Raw genomic sequence first — 24,228 nt, 5'->3', positions numbered from 1 at the left:
ACGATAATAACATTTGTCTTAATATTGTATTATATGACGAATACATTTCACTACATTAATAAGTAATAAAATTTTGATCTTTTAATCTATTCCTTCGCTAATAGCATATTTGAACTAATTTACTATATATGATAAGGTTAAAAATCTATTAATCTATACGAGATTAAAAATTTATAAATTTATTTAACTAATTAAAATTTAAATTTAAGAAATTAAATTAAGTGATTAAAATTCAAACTTGACAGTTTATTAACTAGGATCTCGACAATAAATGTTTTCAATCAATAACAATATGACGTAAAGTGACGATATTAATGTAAAGTACTATACTTATCGCAAGAATAACCGTTCGGAAAGAGTTCACTACATTGAGAAGGTTAGTAGGAATAAAAATAATAAACTGTATGCCATAATGAGTTACTTCGTTCCACTGAAAGCGCACTCGTTACTTTGCCAAGGTTTTCGCTTTGAACATGGTGAAAGATATTTTCCGAGAGTAATGGTATGCGATTACTCCTCTTTGAAAACCTGTACTTTGTTTATTTCTTGAATCGCGATTGCTACGGTTGCTCTCTGATGCTTTTTGCAATCCGACTGATCGTAGATCGGAATATATTCTACACGTATATTACAAAAAATAATATTAATTGTGACATTTCTATCGTTCATACATTGTAGTTCATAGTTCTATCGTTTATCCATATATTTAGTCATCTTATAGTAGTATGCAAATCCATTTTGCATAATCTATATATATAAAGGAAGATGTCTATATATATATTAGACATAGTAGTTTTTACAGCATCTTAATAATATTGGCGGCTTCTCTTTTCAGAGATAGACACAGAAATATATATTATTATAACGTATAAATAATGAATCCAAAAATATTTCAGACACTTAGCGGAATATTTATTTAAGCAATTTTTTTTACATTATTATTCAACAATGTCTGTTTGGACATGCAGTTTAAACAATATTTGCTGTGATTGGAAGCTCATCAATAAAAAGTTTTTTAGTCTCAATCACATGTTTATACCAGTTCATTGACCATTTTGGAGTTCTTGTTCGATTTGGATCAGTGAAGTTGACGTGTACCAAGCCGAATCGTTCTCTGTCAGAACATAATTTTATAAATAAATATATATATATATATATATATACATATTTTACAGGAAGTTCATAAAAATGTAACAAATAATAACTCACGTATAACCCTTGTTCCATTCAAAATTATCTAACAAACTCCAAGCAGCATATCCTTTCACATTACATCCACTTTCTCGAATGGCAGTTAACATTGCCTTCATATAAGAATGTAAGTAGGATATTCTTAAATAATCAAAAGTACAACATCTGTCAGAAAATCCATTCTCTGTAATAAAGATAGGTGGGTTATCATATTCACTCGCAATCTTCTTGATAATCTCTCGAAATCCAGCGGGAATAACCTAAAATATTTATAAAACTTATTGCGTATAAATACAAATATTTTATTCGCGTCGGTATTTTATTTTTAATAAAAAAATTATTTTAATTTATGTAATTTTATTGTATTAAGAAAGATGATATTCGACATATTTAACTTAATTTACAGTGGGGCAACATATTCGTTACTTCGTAACACTACATCATTTAATAGCAATAGTCAATTACTAGTTTCTCCATAATCGGTCATAATTTCACTAGTTATTATTCGAATCGGCCGAATTGTCGGAATATGCATATATTTTCTGAAATACACTCGATTCTGATTTCCAATTTATGGCGTTGACTACAAGCTATGAATAATTCACAGAATAAATTATTCATAATAAGTTAAACCATCTGTACGACTTAATTGTGCCTGATGTGCTATCGGGGTTAAATCCTAGCAAGTTTTACACAAACAAGTTTCAAGCGCGCGAAAATTGATTGATAGTTTGATACATATGTAATCTTCTACTGCTAACTAACTCTGAGCCAATCCGAAGCGCTTTTTGGCCATGATGGATCTATGCTCGTTTTCACGCCGGAATAATCGTACCACGCTTGTCCTTTTGATCGTGGCACTGTTTCCACAAGTCTCGAAGTGTAATGATTCAATGCAAAGAAGTCCGATGTACCTCTTAAAAAACGGAAAAAATAATAAGAACCGGGAGATAATATCAGTCTGTAGTTAATTAGTAACGGTATTAATTATTGTATATTTTTGCTATATTTCTTACTTAATATATTGCACCCATTCTGACGAAAATACTGGCAAAATAGATCTCGGAAAACCATCCAGTTTACTGTTTTCAGCTATGTGGTTTCTCATGATCGCTGGATAATCACCAGTCTTTGAAAAAATTGTATGGGCTACCCACCCGCAATCAAATTGGAACTGTACGTCTACTGCTGTAGTATCAAAAGGATTTTTGGGAATTGCGCCTGAGCAAGAGGGAACTATGCCAATTTGACCTTTCTGTTGTTTTCGAAATTCTTTGTCGTAGATATGATAAATCTTGGCATGCGCCTTCAAAATATTATGCATGCACAAATATTTGCCAGGATAACCTAATTTCTTTCCTAAAAGCATGTTCCATTTTTAGAGATATTTAATGTCGCTAGAAAAATATTAATTAGTTATACGTTTCTCGCTAGATAACGAATATTATAGGTATGAAGAATTGATACCTGGTGCTTTTGTGCCATCGAAATACATCTCATTGCAAATGACGGCAGGTTCATTGATAGTCATGAAATATTTAACTTTGGGGCCGAGTTCTTTGAAAACGACTCTTGCATAATCAGATATCCATTCAACCATCATTTCATTGGTCCATCCACCCATGTTTTCAAAGATGACTGGGTGATCCCAATGATACAAAGTAACAAATGGTTTAATGCCATTTGCTAATAATTCATTAATAAGATTTTTATAATAATTGAGTCCCTCTTGATTGATCACATTAGCGTAACCAGTTGGTAAGATACGTGACCAACTGAGAGAAAACCGGTAAAAGTCAACCTAAAATATTATATTTTGATGTCGAGTATTCCACATCGTTATATCGTCGCTTTTAATAAAATATAGTCAGGCAAAATGTACCCCCATGTTCTTTAATAACTGTACATCTTCTTTATATTTGTGGTAGGAATCGCAAGCTACATCGCCATTGCTACCATCACGTATTAAATTTGGATGTTCGTGTACAAATTGGTCCCAAACATTCTCGCCCTTACCTTTTTGAATTTAAGCACACCATAATAAATTACTTATAAAATTGACGAAAACGCCTATATAATATTCCATAAATCTTGTTTATACCTAAGATACTAACATCTCTTAATGCTTCAATAACACAGGCACACAAAAAAAAAGTGTCTTGGCCGAGACACTACACTAGTGTTTTCCCATGTACTTTTTCCCGCTGAATCCGAATCCGAAGTCAGAATTGTCAGATTGGCTAAAATTTATGAGATAACCACAAAAAAACAATTTTTTTTCCTTTAATTCGTGTTTTTGAGCATTTTTTTGTGGTTATCTCATAAATTTTAGCCAATCTGACAATTCTGACTTCGGATTCGGATTCAGCGGGAAAAAGTACATGGAAATACACTAGTGTAGTGTCTCGGCCAAGACAGTTTTTTTTGTGTGCCTGTGTAATTAAGTGACATTGAGCGTTGGATAGAAATTCGTTACGTACCGCCTTCATTCCAAGCTCCTTCTATTTGATAAGCGGATGAAGCAGTGCCAAATAGAAAATCTTTAGGAAAAGATAATGTGTCGTCAGCATAACTATGCGTGACAACAAAAATAAAGCTGAAAGCGACTCCGAGATACGAATAGCTCGCCATTGCAAAGACGACTGAGCATAGTATCTCGGCAATTGTGTATTATCAGTCATGCACACTGACCTCTGTATATACTCTTCTAAAGATAAACATCCTTAATTTGCACTTCCTACATATCGTATATAATGTCTCAATTTTTACACACAAACGTCTACACGATTGTGTTTGCGATTAATATTTGCTTTCTAAATCTGAATCAGTAAAAAGTCACTGAAGTAGCATACTATAGACTGATATCGGTGAATAGTCACTGATGCATTCAGTGATTATTCACTGATATCAGTGTAAATGTAAATGTAAATGTAAAGTATGCCATGTCAGTGACTTTTTACTGATTTAGATTTAGAGAGTGCGCATTACATGACTTTGTCGAGTTTTTGCATTCTAGTGCTCTATGTATTTCTCTTTGACTGCAGTCACCATATTGCGCCGTCGGAGTTCAGTTAGCTGTATAAGCGAGTAAACTATTCTTCTTAATGCGTTATGTTTTTGTCTTTAGGTGATTTCCACTTAATGTCACACGTATGTATGTACATGTGCTTTTCAGATCTCGATTACGAGATAAGATAGCGAAGTGTTTCTTATATGTATATTGCAATGTACATAAATTACAATGATTTTTTGATATATAATTACACACAGATATTATCACTTTAATCATGTGTAATATATGTCATGTAAGTACGTCATGTATTTTTTGTTATAAAATTATGACACTTGCATATAGATGACGATTTTATTTTCCGTTTAACTTGCATTTATATTTGTTTCTCGTATATAGATGTGAAACAAGACTTTCAATTACATTTAGATAATCCGAATCAAATGCTGATTTCTCTCTAATCTGTTAAGATTGCTATCCGAAAAATACACATATCTTATATTATCTAATTGATAAATTATTTCATATAAATTATATAATATAACACGGAAAAAAAAGGATTTGCTACTATACGGACAACTAACATTTTTTGCTGCGAGAGCTAATTAATTTTGCAATAATTGCCAAACCTTTTGCTGCAATAGCAAAGTTCAGCAAAACTTTTTGCTATTGCAACAAAAGGTTTTGCTATTATTGCAAAATTAATTAGCTCTCGCAGCAAAAAATGTTAGTTGTCCCATATTTAACAAATAGATTTGCTGTTGCAGCAAAACCTTTTTTTTCCGTGAAACACTTGATAAACTTGATAGTAATCTTTTTAAAAATCACGTACGCAACTGACAGCAATATTCAAAGTTGAGAACCTAATATATCGATATTTGCAACTGTAAATAAAATAATTTTTTTATTGTAAAATCTATATTTTTTAAACGTTTAAAAATAGGAATATTTGGTCGATTATATGTTTAACTTGCGTCGACAGTTATACGTTCAAATTCTGGGTGCAATATTAAAAATTTGGCTATAAAACTTTTAATTTTATTTTCCAGTTATCTGAACCGACCAAATATTACATTAATATGTTCTTATATAACTTTCACTTGCATTCAGATAATAAGAATAAAATGCTGATCTAATCTGTTACAATTGTTAAGGTTATCAGAAAAGTATTTTATATTATCTAATTGGCGCTTGATAAAATGATTCCATATAAATTATGTAACGTAAACACTTGAAGAGCATGATTTCCTGTAACTGACAATATATTTATTCAATCGTACAATTTTTGAAAGTCTGGAATGTACCTAGTTTCACAAGTTTGGCAAACTGTAACAACGAAGAATATCCAACCACATACGCGAAACATAAGTATTTTCGAATATTTTCGATTTCACTGGTTTCGCGCAGATAGAGGAGTCCAATATGCGAAAATGTGGTTATCTCTTTGTACGACAGGGCCGTTTACCGTTTAACAGAATTCAGCCAATTACGTTAAACGAGAAGCATCTAACAAGATTTCGAGAGATTTCATATCGTCTCATTTCTTTTTCAAAACGCAGTTACTACTATTTTATGATTCTTAGTTGAATATATCCGTGGTTTTTTGAACTTTACTGTGCACTCACAGCATATTGGAAAGAAAATTGTATCAAATCTTTAAAATTTAACATGTCAATCATGAGATTTACATGAAAGTTCTTTTTTTGTAATATTCAAAAATGTGAAGGAAATAGGAACTTACATCTATCTTATTTACGCGAACGATAATAACATTTGTCTTAATATTGTATTATATGACGAATACGTTTAACTACATTAATAAGTAATAAAATTTTGATCTTTGAATCTATTCTTTCGCTAATAGCATATTTGAACTAATTTACTATATATGATAAGGTTAAAAATCTATTAATCTATACGAGATTAAAAATTTATAAGTTTATTTAACTAATTAAAATTAAAATTTAAGAAATTAAATTAAGTGATTAAAATTCAAACTTGACAGTTTATTAACAATCTCGACAATAAATGTTTTCAATCAATAACAATATGACGTAAAGTGACGATATTAATGTTACTACTTATCGCAAGAATAACCGTTCAGAAAGGGTTCCGCTGAAATGTATGCCATAATGAGTTACTTCGTTCCACTGAAAGCGCACTCGTTACTTTGCCAAGGTTTTTACTTTGAACATGGTAAAAGATATTTCCCGAGAGTAATGGTATGCGATTACTCCTTTTTGAAAACCTGTACTTCGTTTATTTCTTGAATCGCGATTGCTACGGTTGCTCTCTGATGTTTTTTGCAATCCGACTGATCGTAGATCGGAATATATTCTACACGTATATTCCAAAAAGAAATTAATTGTGACATTTCTATCGTTCATACATTATAGTTCATAGTTCTATCGTTCATCCATATATTTAGTCATCTTTATTAGCATGCAAGTCCATTTTGCATAATCTATATATATATATATATATATATATATATATTTGAGACATAGTAGTTTTTACAGCATCTTAATAATACTGGCGGCTTCTCTTTTCAGAGATATTATAGGCACAGAAATATATATTATAACGTATAAATAATTAATCCAAGAATATTTCAGACACTTAGCGAAATATTTATTTAAGCAATCTTTTTACATTATTATCCAACAATAATGTCTGTTTAAACATGCAGTTTAAACAATATTTGCTGCGATTGGAAGCTCGTCAATAAAAAGTTTCTTAGTCTCAATCACTTGTTTATACCAGTTCATTGACCATTTTGGAGTTCTTGTTCGATTTGGATCAGTGAAGTTGACGTGTACCAAGCCGAATCGTTCTCTATCAGAACATAATTTTATAAATAAATAAATAAAAAAAATATATATAATGTATACATATTTTACAGAAAGTTCATAAAAATGTAACAAATAATAACTCACGTATAACCCTTGTTCCATTCAAAATTATCTAAGAAACTCCAAGCAGCATATCCTTTCACATTACATCCACTTTCTCGAATGGCAGTTAACATTGCCTTCATATAATCATGTAAGTAGGATATTCTTAAATAATCAAAAGTACAACATCTGTCAGAAAATCCATTCTCTGTAATAAAGATAGGTGGGTTATCATATTCACTCGCAATCTTCTTGATAATCTCTCGAAATCCAGCGGGAATAACCTAAAATATTTATAAAACTTATTGCGCATAAATACAAATATTTTATTCGCGTCGGTATTTTATTTTTAATAAAAAAATTATTTTAATTTATGTAATTTTATTGCATTAAGAAAGATGATATTCGACAAATTTAACTTAATTCACAGTGGGGCAACATATTCGTTACTTCGTAACACTACATCATTTAATAGCAATAGTCAATTACTAGTTTCTCCATAATCGGTCATAACTTCACTAGTTATATTCGATTCGGCCGAAATGTCGGAATATGCATATTTTCTGAAATACACTCGATTCTGATTTCTAATTTATGGCGTTGACTACAAACTATGAATAATTCACAGAATGAATTATTCATAATAAGTTAAACCACCTGTACGACTTAATTGTGCCTGATGTGTTATCAGGGTTAAATCCTAGCAAGTCGTACACAAACAAGTTTCAAGCGCGCGGAAATTGATTGATAGTTTGATACATATGTAATCTTCTATGCTAACTAACTCTGAGCCAATCCGAAGCGCTTTTTGGCCATGATGGATCTATGCTTGTTTTCACGCCGGAATAATCGTACCACGCTTGTCCTTTTGATCGTGGCACTGTTTCCACAAGTTTGGAAGTGTAATGATTCAATCCAAAGAAGTCCGATGTACCTCTTAAAAAACGGAAAAGATAATACGAACCGAGAGATAATATCAGTCTGTAATTACTTAGTAACGGTATTAATTATTGTATATTTTTGCTATATTTCTTACTTAATATATTGCACCCATTCTGACGAAAATACTGGCAAAATAGATCTCGGAAAACCATCCAATTTACTGTTTTCAGCTATGTGGTTTTTCATGATCGCTGGATAATCACCAGTCTTTGAAAAAATTGGATGGGCTCCCCATCCACAATCAAATTGGAACTGTACGTCTACTGCTGTAGTATCAAAAGGATTTTTGGCGATTGCGCCTGTGCAAGCGGGAACTATGCCAATTTGACCTTTCTGCTGTTTTCGAAATTCTTTGTCGTAGATATGATAAATCTTGGCATGCGCCTTCAAAATATTATGCATGCACAAATATCTGCCAGGATAACCTAATTTCTTTCCTAAAAGCATGTTCTATTTTTATAGATATTTAATGTTGCTAGAAAAATATTATACGTTTCTCGCTAGATAACAAATATTATATAGGTATGAAGAATTGATACCTGGTGCTTTTGTGCCATCGTAATACATCTCATTGCAAATGGTGATAGGTTCATTGATAGTCATGAAATATTTAACTTTGGGACCGAGTTCTTTGAAAACGACTCTTGCATAATCAGATATCCATTCAACCATCATTTCATTGGCCCATCCACCCATGCTTTCAAAGATGACTGGGTGATCCCAATGATACAAAGTAACAAATGGTTCAATGCCATTTGCTAATAATTCATTAATAAGATTTTTATAATAATCGAGTCCCTCTTGATTGATCACATTAGCGTAACCAGTTGGTAAGATACGTGACCAACTGAGAGAAAACCGGTAAAAGTCAACCTAAAATATTATATTTTGATGTCGTATATTCCACATATATAGTTACAAGCTTTCAATAAAATATAGTCAGGCAAAATGTACCCCCATGTTTTTTAATAACTGTACATCTTCTTTATATTTGTGATAGGAATTGCAAGCCACATCGCCATTGCTACCATCACGTATTAAATTTGGATGTTCGTGTACAAATTGGTCCCAAACATTCTCGCCCTTACCTTTTTGAATTTAAGCACACCATAATAAATTACTTATAAAATTGACGAAAACACTTATATAATATTCCATAAATATTGTCTATACCTAAGATACTAAAGGCCATTGCACGTAACAAAGTTTTAGTCATAATCGTAAGGCCGTAAGAAAACAGACCAATCACAGTCGATTATATTCTCCTTGAGCTCAAAGAATAATCGAGTGTGATTGGTCTATTTTCTTACGGCCTTACGATTATGACTAAAACTTTGTTACGTGCAATAACCTTAACATCTCTTGATGCTTTAATAATTAAATGACATTAAGCGTTGGATAGAAACTCTTTACGTACCGCCTTCATTCCAAGCTCCTTCTATTTGATAAGCGGATGTAGCAGTGCCAAATAGAAAATCTTTAGGAAAAGATAATGTGTCATCAGCATAACTATGCGTGACAACAAAAATAAAGCTGAAAGCGACTCCGAGATACGAATAGCTCGCCATTGCGATGACGACTGAGCATAGTATCTCGGCAATTGAGTATTATCAGTCATGCACACTGACCTCTGTATATACTCTTCTAAAGATAACTACATCCTTAATATTTGCCCCTCCTACATACACACAAACGTCTACACGATTGTTTGCGATTAATATTTGCTTTCTAAATCTGAATCAGTAAAAAGTCACTGAAGTAGCATACTATAGACTGATATCGGTGAATAGTCACTGATGCTTTCAGTGATTATTCACTGATATCAGTGTAAATGTAAATGTAAATGTAAAGTATGCCATTTCAGTGACTTTTTACTGATTTAGATTTAGAGAGTGCGCATTACATGACTTAGTCGAGTTTTTCTTTCCGTGTACGTTTCTACGGATTATTTCTTTCTAATTATTTTTTATTATCAACTTCTGCAGAAGTTCAACGTATACAGAAAGAAAAACTCGATTAACAATAAGTCATGTAATGCGCACTCTCTAAATCTAAATCAGTGAAAAGTCACTGAAATGGCATACTTTACATTTACATTTACATTTAGGGGAGACCAGGGCACCATGAGCCACGGAGTACCATGGGTCATTGACTGTTTAGGCCGTTTAGGGTAATCCAGAATGTTTAGGTTGATTCAACTAGTATCATGTGACAGTTATTTCGTTGCCCATACTTCGTATCTAGGTGGCATTCATCAAAGTCCGTAGTCTTGAGACGCACGTGACATAAATGGTTTTCGTGATGCGTAAATAACTTTTTAACCATTTAGAAATGTTTTAATGTTGTTTTTGTAGTAAAATATACACGTACCTACTAAAAAGTAGGTGTAACTTTCTAGCATCTTTTGTCATTTTACTGCACTACAGATAATCATGTATTATTTATTTTTTTGATAACGTTTCACCGTTTTCTATATTAAGTGTATTCGGGGCACCATGGAATGCTGCGGCACCATGGGTCACACACGCCACCAAGGTTGATAATAGATAGGTTGATGATATGTTATTTTTGATTGAAGAAAACATGTCAAAAAAGTTAGTTTTTCTTAAAAAAAAAAAAAAGAAATTCAGTAGTGAGTTCTGACATCTTATTTGTTCTGCTCAATCCTAAACAGTGTGTCATAAGAAAACGTATGAAATAAAATTTCTTTTTAACTTTTGTAACTTTTTGTTATTTCTTGAATAAATAAACCTAGTTTTTGTGCGTGACTCACATAGTGCTCCAGTGACAGACCCATGGTGCCCCGGGTATGGGGCACCTTGGGTCATTTCTCAAAAAATGTGTTTTAATTTTTTTCTCAAAAACTAATCAATATTTGCTAAATACGCTAAATAAATTTTAAAATATACATGGTGCTTTAATTATTTTAAAAAAATGAGACAAAAAATCTTATATTTAAAAGTACTTTTCAGAGTTTGAATTTTTGTGGCTCATGGTGCCCCGGTCTCCCCTACACTGATATCTGTGAATAATCACTGAATGCATCAGTGACTGTTCACCGATATCAGTCTAAAGTATGCTGCTTTTCACTGATTCAGATTTAGAAAGCAAATATTAATCGCAAACAATCGTGTAGACGTTTGTGTGTATAAATTGAGGCGTTATACGGTATGTAGGAGGGGCAAATATTAAGGATGCAGTTATCTTTCGAAGAGTACATAGAGAGATCAGTGTGCATGAATAATAATACTTAATTGCCGAGATACTATGCTCAGTCGTCTTCGAAATGGCAAGCTATTTGTATCTCGGAGTCGCTTTCAGCTTTATTTTTGTTGTCACGCATAGTTTTGCTGACGACACATTATCTTTTCCTAAAGATTTTCTATTTGGCACTGCTACATCCGCTTATCAAATAGAAGGAGCTTGGAATGAAGGCGGTACGTAAAGAATTTCTATCCAACGCTCAGTGTCATTTAATTATTGAAGCATTAAGAGATGTTAAGGCTATTGCACGTAACAAAGTTTTAGTCATAATCGTAAGGCCGTAAGAAAATAGACTAATCACACTCGATTATTCTTTGAGCTCAAGGAGAATAATCGACTGTGATTGGTCTGTTTTCTTACGGCCTTACGATTATGACTAAAACTTTGTTACGTGCAATGGCCTTTAGTATTTTAGGTATAGAAAAGATTTATGGAATATTATATAGGCGTTTTCGTCAATTTTATAAGTAATTTGTTATGGTGTGCTTAAATTTAAAAAGGTAAGGGCGAGAATGTTTGGGACCACTTTGTACACGAACATCCAAATTTAATACGTGATGGTAGCAATGGCGATGTAGCTTGCGATTCCTACCACAAATATAAAGAAGATGTACAGTTATTAAAGAACATGGGGGTACATTTTGCCTGACTATATTTTATTGAAAGCTTGTAACTATGTGGAATATTCGTCATCAAAATATAATATTTTAGGTTGATTTTTACCGGTTTTCTCTCAGTTGGTCACGTATCTTACCAACTGGTTACGCTAATGTGATCAATCAAGAGGGACTCGATTATTATAAAAATCTTATTAATGAATTATTAGCAAATGGCATTGAACCATTTGTTACTTTGTATCATTGGGATCACCCAGTCATCTTTGAAAGCATGGGTGGATGGACCAATGAAATGATGGTTGAATGGATATCTGATTATGCAAGAGTCGTTTTCAAAGAACTCGGCCCCAAAGTTAAATATTTCATGACTATCAATGAACCTACCATCATTTGCAATAACTTTTATTACGATGGCACTTTATTAGCACCAGGTATCAATTCTTCATACCTATAATATTTGTTTTCTAGCGAGAAACGTATAATATTTTTCTAGCGGCATTAAATATCTCCAAAAATGGAACATGCTTTTAGGAAAGAAATTAGGTTATCCTGGTAAATATTTGTGCATGCATAATATTTTGAAGGCGCATGCCAAGATTTATCATATCTACGACAAAGAATTTCGAAAACAGCAAAAAGGTCAAATTGGCATACTTCCCGCTTGCACAGGCGCATTTCCCAAAAACCCTTTTGATACTACAGCAGTAGACGTACATTTCCAATTTGACTGCGGATGGGTGGCCCATCCCATTTATTCAAAGACTGGTGATTATCCAGCGATCATGAGACACCACATAGCTGAAAACAGTAAATTGGATGGTTTTCCGAGATCTATTTTGCCAGTATATTCGCCAGAATGGGTGCAATATATCAAGTACGAAATATATAGCAAAAATATGCAATAATTAATACCGTTACTAATTAATTACAGACTGATATTATCTTTCGGTTCTTATTGGCTTTTCCGTTTTTTAAGAGGTACATCGGACTTCTTTGCATTGAATCATTACACTTCGAGACTTGTGGAAACAGTGCCACGATCAAAAGGACAAGCGTGGTACGATTATTCCGGCGTGAAAAGAAGCATAGATCCATTATGGCCAAAAAGCGCTTCGGATTGGGGAGTTAGTATCAAACTATCAATCAATTTTTGCGCGCTTGAAACTTGTTTGTGTAAGACTTGCTAGGATTTAACCCTGATAACACATCAGGCACAATTAAGTCGTACAGATGATCTAACTTATTATGAATAATTTATTCTGTGAATTATTTATAGTTTGTAGTCAACGCCATAAATTGGAAATCAGAATCGAGTGTATTTCAGAAAACATGCATATTCCGACAATTCGGCCGAATCGAATGTAACTAGTGAAATTATGACCGATTATGGAGAAATTAGTAATTGACTATTGCTATTAAATGATGTAGTGTTACGAAGTAACGAATATGTTGCCCCACTGTGAATTAAGTTAAATATGTCGAATATCATCTTTCTTAAATACAATAAAATTACATAAATTAAAATAATTTTTTTATTAAAAATAAAATACCGACGTGAATAAAATATTTGTATTTATGCGCAATAAGTTTTATAAATATTTTAGGTTGTTGCCGCTGGATTTCGAGAGATTATCAAAAAGATTGCGAGTGAATATGATAACCCACCTATCTTTATTACAGAGAATGGTTTTTCTGACAGATGTTGTACTTTTGATTATTTAAGAATATCCTACTTACATTCTTATATGAAGGCAATGTTAACAGCCATTCGAGAAAGTGGATGTAATGTGAAAGGATATGCTGCTTGGAGTTTGTTAGATAATTTTGAATGGAACAGGGGTTATACGTGAGTTATTATTTGTTACATTTTTATGAACTTTCTGTAAAATATGTATACATTATATATATATTTTTTTAATTTATTTATTTATAAAATTATGTTCTGATAGAGAACGATTCGGTTTGGTACACGTCAACTTCACTGATCCAAATCGAACAAGAACTCCAAAATGGTCAATGAACTGGTATAAACAAGTGATTGAGACTAAGAAACTTTTTATTGACGAGCTTCCAATCGCAGAAAATATTGTTTAAACTGCATGTTTAAACAGACATTATTGTTGGATAATAATGTAAAAAGATTGCTTAAATAAATATTCCGCTAAGTGTCTGAAATATTTTTGGATTAATTATTTATACGTTATAACATATATTTCTGTACTTATCTGTGAAAAGAGAAGCCGCCAGTATTATTAAGATGCTGTCAAAACTACTATGTCTCAAATATATATTATATTTGGAAACATTCTGGGGGGGTGCCGCAGAATAAATTTAAAAGTCGAAAAATAAGGACTAATATATATATATATATATATATATACATTAGGGTGGTCCTTTTATATATATATATTTTTTTTTTTCGACTTTTAAATTTATTCTACGGCACCCCCCAGAATGCTTCCAATTCGCAAAAAAATAATCCCTGCCAAAGTTCAGCTTCTATATATATATATAGATATCCGATCGAGCTGAACTTTGGCAGGGATTATTTTTTTGCGAATTGGAAGCATATATATATATATATATATATATATATATATAGATTATGCAAAATGGATTTGCATACTAATAAAGATGACTAAATATATGGATGAACAATAGAACTATGAACTATAATGTATGAACGATAGAAATGTCACAAGTAATATCATTTTTTGTAATATAAGTGTAGAATATATTTCGATCTACGATCAGTCGAATTGCAAAAAGCATCAGAGAGCAATCATAGCAATCGCGATTCAAGAAATAAACGAAGTATAGGTTTTCGAAAAGGAGTAATCGCATACCATTACTCTCGGGAAATATCTTTCACCATGTTCAAAGCGAAAATCTTGGCAAAGTAACAAGTGCGCTTTCAGTGGAACGAAGTAACTCATTATGGCATACAGTTTATTATTTTTATTCCTACGAACCTTCTCAATCTAGTGAATTTCAGCGGAATCCTTTCCGAACGGTTATTCTTGCGATAAGTAGTAGGGGAGACCAGGGTTCGTTGGCATAAGAGGCAAGTTGTCAATGCGTTCCGTTTATGTATATTTATAGCGAAAGAAATAATGGAAAAGTTATCACAAAATATCTCTTTTATGATATAGGTACTTTTCCCAAAGTTTTATTTAAATCAAAAAAGTATTACAATAGAAAAAGAGAAAACTCTAATTCAAGAGGTAGCAAGTAAATTTTCGAGCGTTTCAGAATATCGTATAAATGTTCTTCAGCTTGAGAAGTAAATCAAAGTAACGTATTATTAGTTAAAAGAAAAGTTTCAGTTACTATACGAGATGTCATTTTGAGGAAAAACAGTAATTTATTGTAAGAAAACGACTGAAATCAAACTCATGTAGGGATGGGGTATGTTGTCTCATATCAAGGCATGCTTAGCTTGACTTGTTGCCGCGCGCGTGAGACCTGTGTGAGCATGTGATTTGCTATCTACAATGCTGATAGAAGCTAGATATATATTTATATTAATATTTTTATATTGAAGAAAGCTACATCTAAAATAATTTACAATTGTTTTTCTGTAACAGTATTTTGCTATTCGATCATTATAAAGTAACTTTAAAAGATACAATCTTTATCAAGAAGTACATATCTGTTACCCGTTTTGTGTTTCTATTACGTTTTCATTAATTTAACATGGACTTTTGTCGCATAGCCAAACTTACCCTATTATCGGGGCAAGTTGGCTACAATGCAGCATGTTCGTATTTCACTTATTACAAAGAAACTATACAATATACAAGAGCGTTCCTGGCATGAAAATGTAGAGAAAGGTTCTCTCTACCATATTAGTACTATTTAATCATGATAATTAGTTGTATAAAAACTCAAATGCCGAAATTGTGAAAACAGTGCCAACGAGGCCCGGTCTCCTCTATTTCCTTCACATTTTTGAGTATTACAAAAAGAAAACTTTCATGTAAATCTCATGATTGACATGTTAAATTTTAAAGATTTAATACACTTTTCTTTCCAATATGCTGCGAGTGCACAGTAAAGTTCAAAAACCACGAATATATTCAACTAAGAATCATAAAATAGTAGTAACTGCGTTTTGAAAAAGAAATGAGACGATATGAAATCTCTCGAAATCTTGTTAGATGCTTCTCGTTTAACGTAATTGGCTGAATTCTGTTATACGGTAAACGGCTCTGTCGTACGAAGAGATAACCACATTTCCGCAAATTGGACTCCTCTATCTGCGCGAAACCAGTGAAATCGAAAATATTCGAAAATACTTATGTTTCGCGTATGTGGTTGGATATTCTTCGTTGTTACAGTTTGCCAAACTTGTGAAATAGGTACCATTCCAGACTTTCAAAAATTGTACGATTGAATAAATATATTGTCAGTTGCAGGAAATCATGCTCATCAAGTGTTTACGTTACATAATTTATATAGAATCATTTTATCAAGCGCCAATTAGATAATGTAAAATACTTTTCTGATAACCTTAACAATTGTAACAGATTAGATTAACATTTTATTCTTGTTATCTGAATGCAATTGGAAGTTATATAAGAACATATTAATATAATATTTGGTCTGTTCAGATAACTGGAAAATAAAATTAAAAATTTTATAGCCAAATTTTTAATATTGCACCCAAAATTTGAACGTAACTGTCGATGCAAGTTAAACATATAATCGACCAAATATTCCTATTTTTAAACGTTTAAAAAATATAAATTTTACAATAAAAAAATGATTTTATTTACAGTCGCAAATATCGATATATTACGTTCTCAACTTTGAATATTGCTGTCAGTTGCGTACGTGATTTTTAAAAAGATTACTATCAAGTTTATCAAGTGTTTCATGAAAAAAAAGGTTTTGCTGCAACAGCAAATCTATTTGTTAAATATGGGACAACTAACATTTTTTGCTGCGAGAGCTAATTAATTTTGCAATAATTTCAAAACCTTTTGTTACAATAGCAAAAAGTTTTGCTGAACTTTGCCATTGCAGCAAAGGTTTGGCAATTATTGCAAAATTAGCTCTCGCAGCAAAAAATGTTAGTTGTCCGTATAGTAGCAAATCCTTTTTTTTCCGTGTTATATTATATAATTTATATGAAATAATTTTATCAATTAGATAATATAAGATACGTGTATTTTTCGGATAGCAATCTTAACAGATTAGAGAGAAATCAGCATTTGATTCGGCCCAGTGAGAAATACCTCATCAAAACAATATCAAATTGACGTCAAATAGATGAAATTTTCATCTATTTGACGTCAATTTGATATCGTTTTGATGAGGTATTTCTCACTGGGGGATTATCTGAATGTAATTGAAAGTCTTGTTTCACATCTATATACGAGAAACAAATATAAATGCAAGTTAAACGGAAAATAAAATCGTCATGTATATGCAATTGTCATAATTTTATAACGAAAAATACATGACGTACTTACATGACATATATTACACATGATTAAAGTGATAATATCTGTGTGTAATTATATATCAAAAAATCATTGTAATTTATGTACATTGCAAATATACATATAAGAAACACTTCTCTATCTTATCTCGTAATCGAGATCTAAAAAGCACATGTACATACATACGTGTGACATTAAGCGGAAATCACCTAAAAACAAAAACGTAACGCATTAAGAAGAATAGTTTACTCGCTTATACAGCTAACTGAACTCCGACGGCGCAATATCGTGACTGCAGTCAAAGAGAAATACATAGAGTACCAGAATGCTAAAACTCGACTAAGTCATGTAATGCGCACTCTCTAAATCTAAATCAGTAAAAAGTCACTGAAATGGCATACTTTATATTTACATTTACATTTACATTGAATGCATCAGTGACTATTCATCGATATCAGTCTAAAGTATGTTGCTTTTCACTGATTCAGATTTAGAAAGCAAAATATTAATCGCGAACAATCGTGTAGACGTTTGTGTGTATAAAGTGAGGCGTTATACGGTATGTAAGAGGGGCAAATATTAAGGATGCAGTTATCTTTAGAAGAGTACATAGAGAGATCAGTGTGCATGAATAATAATACTCAATTGCCGAGATACTATGCTCAGTCGTATTCGCAATGGCAAGCTATTTGTATCTTGGAGTCGCTTTTAGTTTTATTTTTGTTGTCACGCATAGTTTTGCTGACGACACATTATCTTTTCCTAAAGATTTTCTATTTGGCACTGCTACATCCGCTTATCAAATAGAAGGAGCTTGGAATGTAGGCGGTACGTAAAGAATTTCTATCCAACGCTCAGTGTCATTTAATTATTGAAGCATTAAGAGATGTTAAGGCTATTGCACGTAACAAAGTTTTAGTCATAATCGTAAGGCCGTAAGAAAATAGACTAATCACACTCGATTATTCTTTGAGCTCAAGTAGAATAATCGACTGTGATTGGTCTGTTTTCTTACGGCCTTACGATTATGACTAAAACTTTGTTACGTGCAATGGCCTTTAGTATCTTAGGTATAGAAAAGATTTATGGAATATTATATAAGTGTTTTCGTCAATTTTGTAAGTAATTTATTATGGTGTGCTTAAATTCAAAAAGGTAAGGGCGAAAATGTTTGGGATCACTTTGTACACGAACATCCAAATTTAATAAGTGATGGTAGCAATGGCGATGTGGCTTGCGATTCCTATCACAAATATAAAGAAGATGTACAGTTATTAAAGAACATGGGGGTACATTTTGCCTGACTATATTTTATTAAAAGCGACGATGTAACGATGTGGAATACTCGACATCAAAATATAATATTTTAGGTTGACTTTTACCGGTTTTCTCTCAGTTGGTCACGTATCTTACCAACTGGTTACGCTAATGTGATCAATCAAGAGGGACTCGATTATTATAAAAATCTTATTAATGAATTATTAGCAAATGGCATTGAACCATTTGTTACTTTGTATCATTGGGATCACCCAGTCATCTTTGAAAGCATGGGTGGATGGACCAATGAAATGATGGTTGAATGGATATCTGATTATGCAAGAGTCGTTTTCAAAGAACTCGGCCCCAAAGTTAAATATTTCATGACTATCAATGAACCTACCATCATTTGCAATAACATGTATTACGATGGCACTTTATTAGCACCAGGTATCAATTCTTCATATCTATAATATTTGTTATCTAGCGAGAAACGTATAATATTTTTCTAGCGACATTAAATATCTCTAAAAATGGAACATACTTTTAGGAAAGAAATTAGGTTATCCTGGCAAATATTTGTGCATGCATAATATTTTGAAGGCGCATGCCAAGATTTATCATATCTACGACAAAGAATTTCGAAAACAGCAGAAAGGTCAAATAGGCTTACTTCCCGCTTGCACAGGCGCATTTCCCAAAAACCCTTTTGATACTACAGCAGTAGACGTACATTTCCAATTTGACTGCGGATGGGTGGCCCATCCCATTTATTCAAAGACTGGTGATTATCCAGCGATCATGAGACACCACATAGCTGAAAACAGTAAATTGGATGGTTTTCCGAGATCTATTTTGCCAGTATTTTCGCCAGAATGGGTGCAATATATCAAGTAAGAAATATAGTAAAAATATACAATAATTAATATCATTACTAATTAATTACAGACTGATATTATCTCTCGGTTATTATTTTTTCCGTTTTTTAAGAGGTACATCGGATTTCTTTGCATTGAATCATTACTCTTCGAAACTTGTGGAAACAGTGCCACGATCAGAAGGACAAGCGTGGTACGATTATTCCGGTGTGAAAACAAGCGTAGATCCATCATGGCCAAAAAGCGCTTCGGATGGGCTCAGAGTTAGTTAGCACAGAAGATCACATATGTATCAAACTGTCAATCAATTTTTGCGCGTTCGAAACTTGTTTGTGTAAGACTTGCTAGGAGATTTAACACTGATAACACATCAGGCACAATTAAGTCGTACAGATGGATTAACTTATTATTATATTCATTTTGTGAATTATTCATAGTTTGTAGTCAACGCCATAAATTGGAAATCAGAATTGAGTGTATTTCAGAAAATATGCATATTCCGACAATTCGGCCGAATCGATTATTACTATAGTGAAATTATGACCGATTATGGAAAAACTAGTAATTGACTATTGCTATTAAATGATGTAGTGTTACGAAGTAACGAATATGTTGCCCCACTGTGAATTAAGTTAAATATGTCGAATATCATCTTTCTTAAATACTGTAAAATTACATAAATTAAAATAATTTTTTTATTAAAAATAAAATACCGACGCGAATAAAATATTTGTATTTATGCGCAATAAGTTTTATAAATATTTTAGGTTGTTCCCGCTGGGTTTCGAGAGATTATCAAGAAGATTGCGAGTGAATATGATAACCCACCTATCTTTATTACAGAGAATGGTTTTTCTGACAGATGTTGTACTTCTGATTATTTAAGAATATCCTACTTACATTCTTATATGAAGGCAATGTTAACTGCCATTCGAGAAAGCGGATGTAATGTGAAAGGATATGCTGCTTGGAGTTTCTTAGATAATTTTGAATGGAGGAAGGGTTATACGTGAGTTATTTGTTGCATTTTTATGAACTTTCTTTAAAATATGTATACATAAAAAAATATATATATATAAAATTATGTTCTGACAGAGTACGATTCGGCTTGGTACACGTCAACTTCACTGATCCAAATCGAACAAGAACTCCAAAATGGTCAATGAACTGGTATAAACATGTGATTGAGACTAAGAAACTTTTTATTGATGAGCTTCCAATCACAGCAAATATTGTTTAAACTGCATGTCTAAACAGACATTATTGTTGGATAATAATGTAAAAAGATTGCTTAAATAAATATTCCGCTAAGTGTCTGAAATATTCTTTGATTAATTATTTATTTATACGTTATAATATATATTTCTGTGCCTATCTCTGAAAAGAGAAGCCGCCAGTATTATTAAGATGCTGTAAAAACTACTATGTCTTAAATATATATATATAGATTAGGCAAAATGGATTTGCATGCTAATAAAGATGACTAAATATATGGATGAACGATAAAACTATGAACTATAATGTATGAACGATAGAAATGTCACAAGTAATATCATTTTTTGTAATATACGTGTAGAATATATTCCGATCTACGATCAGTCGGATTGCAAAAAGCATCAGAGAGCAACCGTAGCAATCGCGATTCAATTAGTTAAATAAATTTATAAATTTTTAATCTTGTATGGAGTTTCCCGAAACGTGCATTCGTCTCGAGGCACGCGCCTTTACCAGCGTGCACCCGACATACGATAAGATCTCGTTACGTCTTCCTATCTCCCCTCCTTTAGAATAGCTTTTCCCTTGCTATCCTTCAAAACCAAATATTTCACAAATTCCAGAGTTTGACGTAACAACTGATACTCAATTGCCGAGATACTATGCTCAGTCGTCTTCGCAATGGCGAGCTATTTGTATCTCGGTGTCGCTTTCAGCTTTATGTTTGTTGTCACGCATAGTTTTGCTGACGACACATCATCTTTTCCTAAAGATTTTCTATTTGGCACTGCTTCATCCGCTTATCAAATAGAAGGAGCTTGGAATGAAGGCGGTACGTAAAGAATTTCTATCCAACGCTCAATGTCATTTAATTATTGAAGCATTAAGAGATGTTAGTACCTTAGATATAGACAAGATTTATGGAATATTATATAGTCTTTATCGTCAATTTTATAAGTAATTTATTATGGTGTGCTTAAATTCAAAAAGGTAAGGGCGAGAATGTTTGGGACCAATTTGTACACGAACATCCAAATTTAATACGTGATGGTAGCAATGGCGATGTGGCTTGCGATTCCTATCACAAATATAAAGAAGATGTACAGTTATTAAAAAACATGGGGGTACATTTTGCCTGACTATATTTTATTGAAATCTTGTAACTATATATGTGGAATATACGACATCAAAATATAATATTTTAGGTTGACTTTTACCGGTTTTCTCTCAGTTGGTCACGTATCTTACCAACTGGTTACGCTAATGTGATCAATCAAGAGGGACTCGATTATTATAAAAATCTTATTAATGAATTATTAGCAAATGGCATTGAACCATTTGTTACTTTGTATCATTGGGATCACCCAGTCATCTTCGAAAGCATGGGTGGATGGACCAATGAAATGATGGTTGAATGGATATCTGATTATGCAAGAGTCGTTTTCAAAGAACTCGGCCCCAAAGTTAAATATTTCATGACTATCAATGAACCTACCATCATTTGCAATCAGATGTATTACGATGGCACAAAAGCACCAGGTATCAATTCTTCATACCTATATAATATTTGTTATCTAGCGAGAAACGTATAATATTTTTCTAGCAACATTAAATATCTATAAAAATAGAACATGCTTTTAGGAAAGAAATTAGGTTATCCCGGCAGATATTTGTGCATGCATAATATTTTGAAGGCGCATGCCAAGATTTATCATATCTACGACAAAGAATTTCGAAAACAGCAGAAAGGTCAAATTGGCATAGTTCCCTATTGTTCAGGCGCATTCCCCAAAAATCCTTTTGATACTGCAGCAGTAGACGTACAGTTCCAATTTGATTGCGGATGGGTAGCCCATCCCATTTTTTCAAAGACTGGTGATTATCCAGCCATCATGAGACACCAGATAGCTGAAAACAGTAAACTGGATGGTTTTCCGAGATCTATTTTGCCAGTATTTTCGCCAGAATGGGTGCAATATATTAAGTAAGAAATATAGCAAAAATATGCAATAATTAATACCGTTACTAATTAATTAAAGACTGATATTATCTCTCGGTTCTTCTTATCTTTTCCGTTTTTTAAGAGGTACATCGGACTTCTTTGGATTGAATCATTACACTTCCAAACTTGTGGAAACAGTGCCACGATCAAAAGGACAAGCGTGGTACGATTATTCCGGCGTGAAAACAAGCATAGATCCATCATGGCCAAAAAGCGCTTCGGATTGGCTCAGAGTTAGTTAGCATAGAAGATTACATATGTGTCCAATTATCAATCAATTTTCGCGCGCTTGAAACTTGTTTGTGTAAAACTTGCTAGGATTTAACCCTGATAACACATCAGGCACAATTAAGTCGTACAGGTGGTTTAACTTATTATGAATAATTCATTCTGTGAATTATTCATAGTTTGTAGTCAACGCCATAAATTGGAAATCAGAATCGAGTGTATTTCAGAAAATATGCATATTTCGACAATTCGGCCGAATCGAATATAACTAGTGAAATTATGATCGATTATGGAGAAACTAGGAATTGACTATTGCTATTAAATGATGTAGTGTTACGAAGTTACGAATATGTTGCCCCACTATGAATTACGTTAAATATGTCGAATATCAACTTTCTTAAATACATTAAAATTACATAAATTAAAATAATTTTTTTATTAAAAATAAAATACCGACGTGAATAAAATATTTGTATTTATGCGCAATAAATTTTATAAATATTTCAGGTTGTTCCCGCTGGATTTCGAGAGATTATCAAGAATATTGCGAGTGAATATGATAACCCACCTGTCTTTATTACAGAGAATGGTTTTTCTGACAGATGTACTTCTGATTATTTAAGAATATCCTACCTACATTCTTATATGAAGGCAATGTTAACTGCCATTCGAGAAAGTGGATGTAATGTGAAAGGATATGCTGTTTGGAGTTTGTTAGATAATTTTGAATGGAACAAGGGTTACACGTGAGTTATTATTTGTTACATTTTTATGAACTTCCTTTAAAATATGTATACATATAAATTATATATATATATATATATATATATATATATATAATTATGTTCTGACAGAGAACGATTCGGCTTGGTACACGTCAACTTCACTGATCCAAATCGAACAAGAACTCCAAAATGGTCAATGAACTGGTATAAACTTGTGATTGAGACTAAGAAACTTTTTATTGATGATCTTCCGATCACAGCAAATATTAAACTTCATGTCTAAACAGACATTATTGTTGAATAATAATGTAAAAAGGTTACCTTGTCGCAAGAGACTGACACTCTCTAGAGAACTTAGAAACAAGTTAGAATTCATTGTCAAATAAGAGCAGCGTTATAGTTTGCGCACGTTTTATATCTTTTTTCTCTGTCTTTATTTTCTGTTGAGTAATAAGAAAACATTCGAACAATAAACACTATTTTATCATGGCTATTTATATCATTATGTTCATCCACTTTTGTCCGTTTCGCCTTTTGCAACATAAATCAATTACCATA

At 32.4% G+C, this 24,228-nt stretch overlaps 5 protein-coding genes across 5 annotated transcripts; 3 read left to right on the top strand and 2 right to left on the bottom strand.

Annotated features, from left to right (window-relative positions):
- Window positions 1-890: 890 nt before the first annotated feature.
- On the bottom strand, window positions 891-3,837 carry LOC139773865 (myrosinase 1-like). The gene is made up of 7 exons (XM_071708646.1): window positions 3,672-3,837; window positions 3,074-3,207; window positions 2,659-2,992; window positions 2,208-2,550; window positions 1,957-2,107; window positions 1,210-1,451; window positions 891-1,114 (listed from the first exon to the last, which is right to left on the bottom strand). Exons 1-7 carry the CDS (start codon window positions 3,820-3,822, stop codon window positions 970-972), a joined length of 1,500 nt encoding a protein of 499 aa, XP_071564747.1. The 5' UTR covers window positions 3,823-3,837; the 3' UTR covers window positions 891-969.
- Window positions 3,838-6,810: 2,973 nt separating this feature from the next.
- Window positions 6,811-9,620, bottom strand: LOC139773864 (myrosinase 1-like). The gene is made up of 7 exons (XM_071708645.1): window positions 9,455-9,620; window positions 8,992-9,125; window positions 8,577-8,910; window positions 8,132-8,474; window positions 7,881-8,031; window positions 7,138-7,379; window positions 6,811-7,036 (listed from the first exon to the last, which is right to left on the bottom strand). The coding sequence occupies exons 1-7, from the start codon at window positions 9,603-9,605 to the stop codon at window positions 6,892-6,894; spliced, it is 1,500 nt and encodes a 499-aa protein (XP_071564746.1). The 5' UTR covers window positions 9,606-9,620; the 3' UTR covers window positions 6,811-6,891.
- A 1,703-nt stretch (window positions 9,621-11,323) lies between these two features.
- On the top strand, window positions 11,324-14,093 carry LOC139773863 (myrosinase 1-like). The gene is made up of 7 exons (XM_071708644.1): window positions 11,324-11,474; window positions 11,802-11,935; window positions 12,013-12,349; window positions 12,450-12,792; window positions 12,895-13,042; window positions 13,523-13,764; window positions 13,868-14,093. Exons 1-7 carry the CDS (start codon window positions 11,324-11,326, stop codon window positions 14,010-14,012), a joined length of 1,500 nt encoding a protein of 499 aa, XP_071564745.1. The 3' UTR covers window positions 14,013-14,093.
- A 3,949-nt stretch (window positions 14,094-18,042) lies between these two features.
- On the top strand, window positions 18,043-20,821 carry LOC139773862 (myrosinase 1-like). The gene is made up of 7 exons (XM_071708643.1): window positions 18,043-18,193; window positions 18,521-18,654; window positions 18,736-19,072; window positions 19,173-19,515; window positions 19,613-19,763; window positions 20,268-20,509; window positions 20,596-20,821. The coding sequence occupies exons 1-7, from the start codon at window positions 18,043-18,045 to the stop codon at window positions 20,738-20,740; spliced, it is 1,503 nt and encodes a 500-aa protein (XP_071564744.1). The 3' UTR covers window positions 20,741-20,821.
- Window positions 20,822-21,308: 487 nt separating this feature from the next.
- Window positions 21,309-23,953, top strand: LOC139773833 (myrosinase 1-like). The gene is made up of 7 exons (XM_071708587.1): window positions 21,309-21,547; window positions 21,706-21,839; window positions 21,921-22,254; window positions 22,357-22,699; window positions 22,800-22,950; window positions 23,453-23,691; window positions 23,800-23,953. Exons 1-7 carry the CDS (start codon window positions 21,397-21,399, stop codon window positions 23,951-23,953), a joined length of 1,506 nt encoding a protein of 501 aa, XP_071564688.1. The 5' UTR covers window positions 21,309-21,396.
- The last annotated feature ends 275 nt before the right edge of the window (window positions 23,954-24,228 follow it).

Source organism: Temnothorax nylanderi, unplaced genomic scaffold (assembly GCF_030848795.1).
Source record: "Temnothorax nylanderi isolate EJ_2023f unplaced genomic scaffold, tnyl_v1.0 TNYL_tig0070_pilon, whole genome shotgun sequence".
NCBI classification, from domain to species: Eukaryota; Metazoa; Arthropoda; class Insecta; order Hymenoptera; family Formicidae; genus Temnothorax; species Temnothorax nylanderi.
This window is presented reverse-complemented; position numbering and strand designations above follow the sequence as displayed.

Coding starts and splice junctions, on each gene's coding strand:
- LOC139773865 (XM_071708646.1), bottom strand. CDS start 3,822: ATGGCGAGCTATTCGTATCTCGGAGTCGCTTTCAGCTTTATTTTTGTT. Junction 2,993..3,073: donor AGTTATTAAAGAACATGGGG/GTACATTTTGCC, acceptor ATAATATTTTAG/GTTGACTTTTACCGGTTTTC. Junction 2,108..2,207: donor GAATGGGTGCAATATATTAA/GTAAGAAATATA, acceptor CCGTTTTTTAAG/AGGTACATCGGACTTCTTTG.
- LOC139773864 (XM_071708645.1), bottom strand. CDS start 9,605: ATGGCGAGCTATTCGTATCTCGGAGTCGCTTTCAGCTTTATTTTTGTT. Junction 8,475..8,576: donor CGATGGCACAAAAGCACCAG/GTATCAATTCTT, acceptor ACATGCTTTTAG/GAAAGAAATTAGGTTATCCT. Junction 7,380..7,880: donor GCGCTTCGGATTGGCTCAGA/GTTAGTTAGCAT, acceptor TAAATATTTTAG/GTTATTCCCGCTGGATTTCG.
- LOC139773863 (XM_071708644.1), top strand. CDS start 11,324: ATGGCAAGCTATTTGTATCTCGGAGTCGCTTTCAGCTTTATTTTTGTT. Junction 11,936..12,012: donor AGTTATTAAAGAACATGGGG/GTACATTTTGCC, acceptor ATAATATTTTAG/GTTGATTTTTACCGGTTTTC. Junction 13,765..13,867: donor GAATGGAACAGGGGTTATAC/GTGAGTTATTAT, acceptor ATGTTCTGATAG/AGAACGATTCGGTTTGGTAC.
- LOC139773862 (XM_071708643.1), top strand. CDS start 18,043: ATGGCAAGCTATTTGTATCTTGGAGTCGCTTTTAGTTTTATTTTTGTT. Junction 18,194..18,520: donor AGGAGCTTGGAATGTAGGCG/GTACGTAAAGAA, acceptor AAATTCAAAAAG/GTAAGGGCGAAAATGTTTGG. Junction 19,073..19,172: donor TGGCACTTTATTAGCACCAG/GTATCAATTCTT, acceptor ACATACTTTTAG/GAAAGAAATTAGGTTATCCT.
- LOC139773833 (XM_071708587.1), top strand. CDS start 21,397: ATGGCGAGCTATTTGTATCTCGGTGTCGCTTTCAGCTTTATGTTTGTT. Junction 21,548..21,705: donor AGGAGCTTGGAATGAAGGCG/GTACGTAAAGAA, acceptor AAATTCAAAAAG/GTAAGGGCGAGAATGTTTGG. Junction 22,951..23,452: donor GCGCTTCGGATTGGCTCAGA/GTTAGTTAGCAT, acceptor TAAATATTTCAG/GTTGTTCCCGCTGGATTTCG.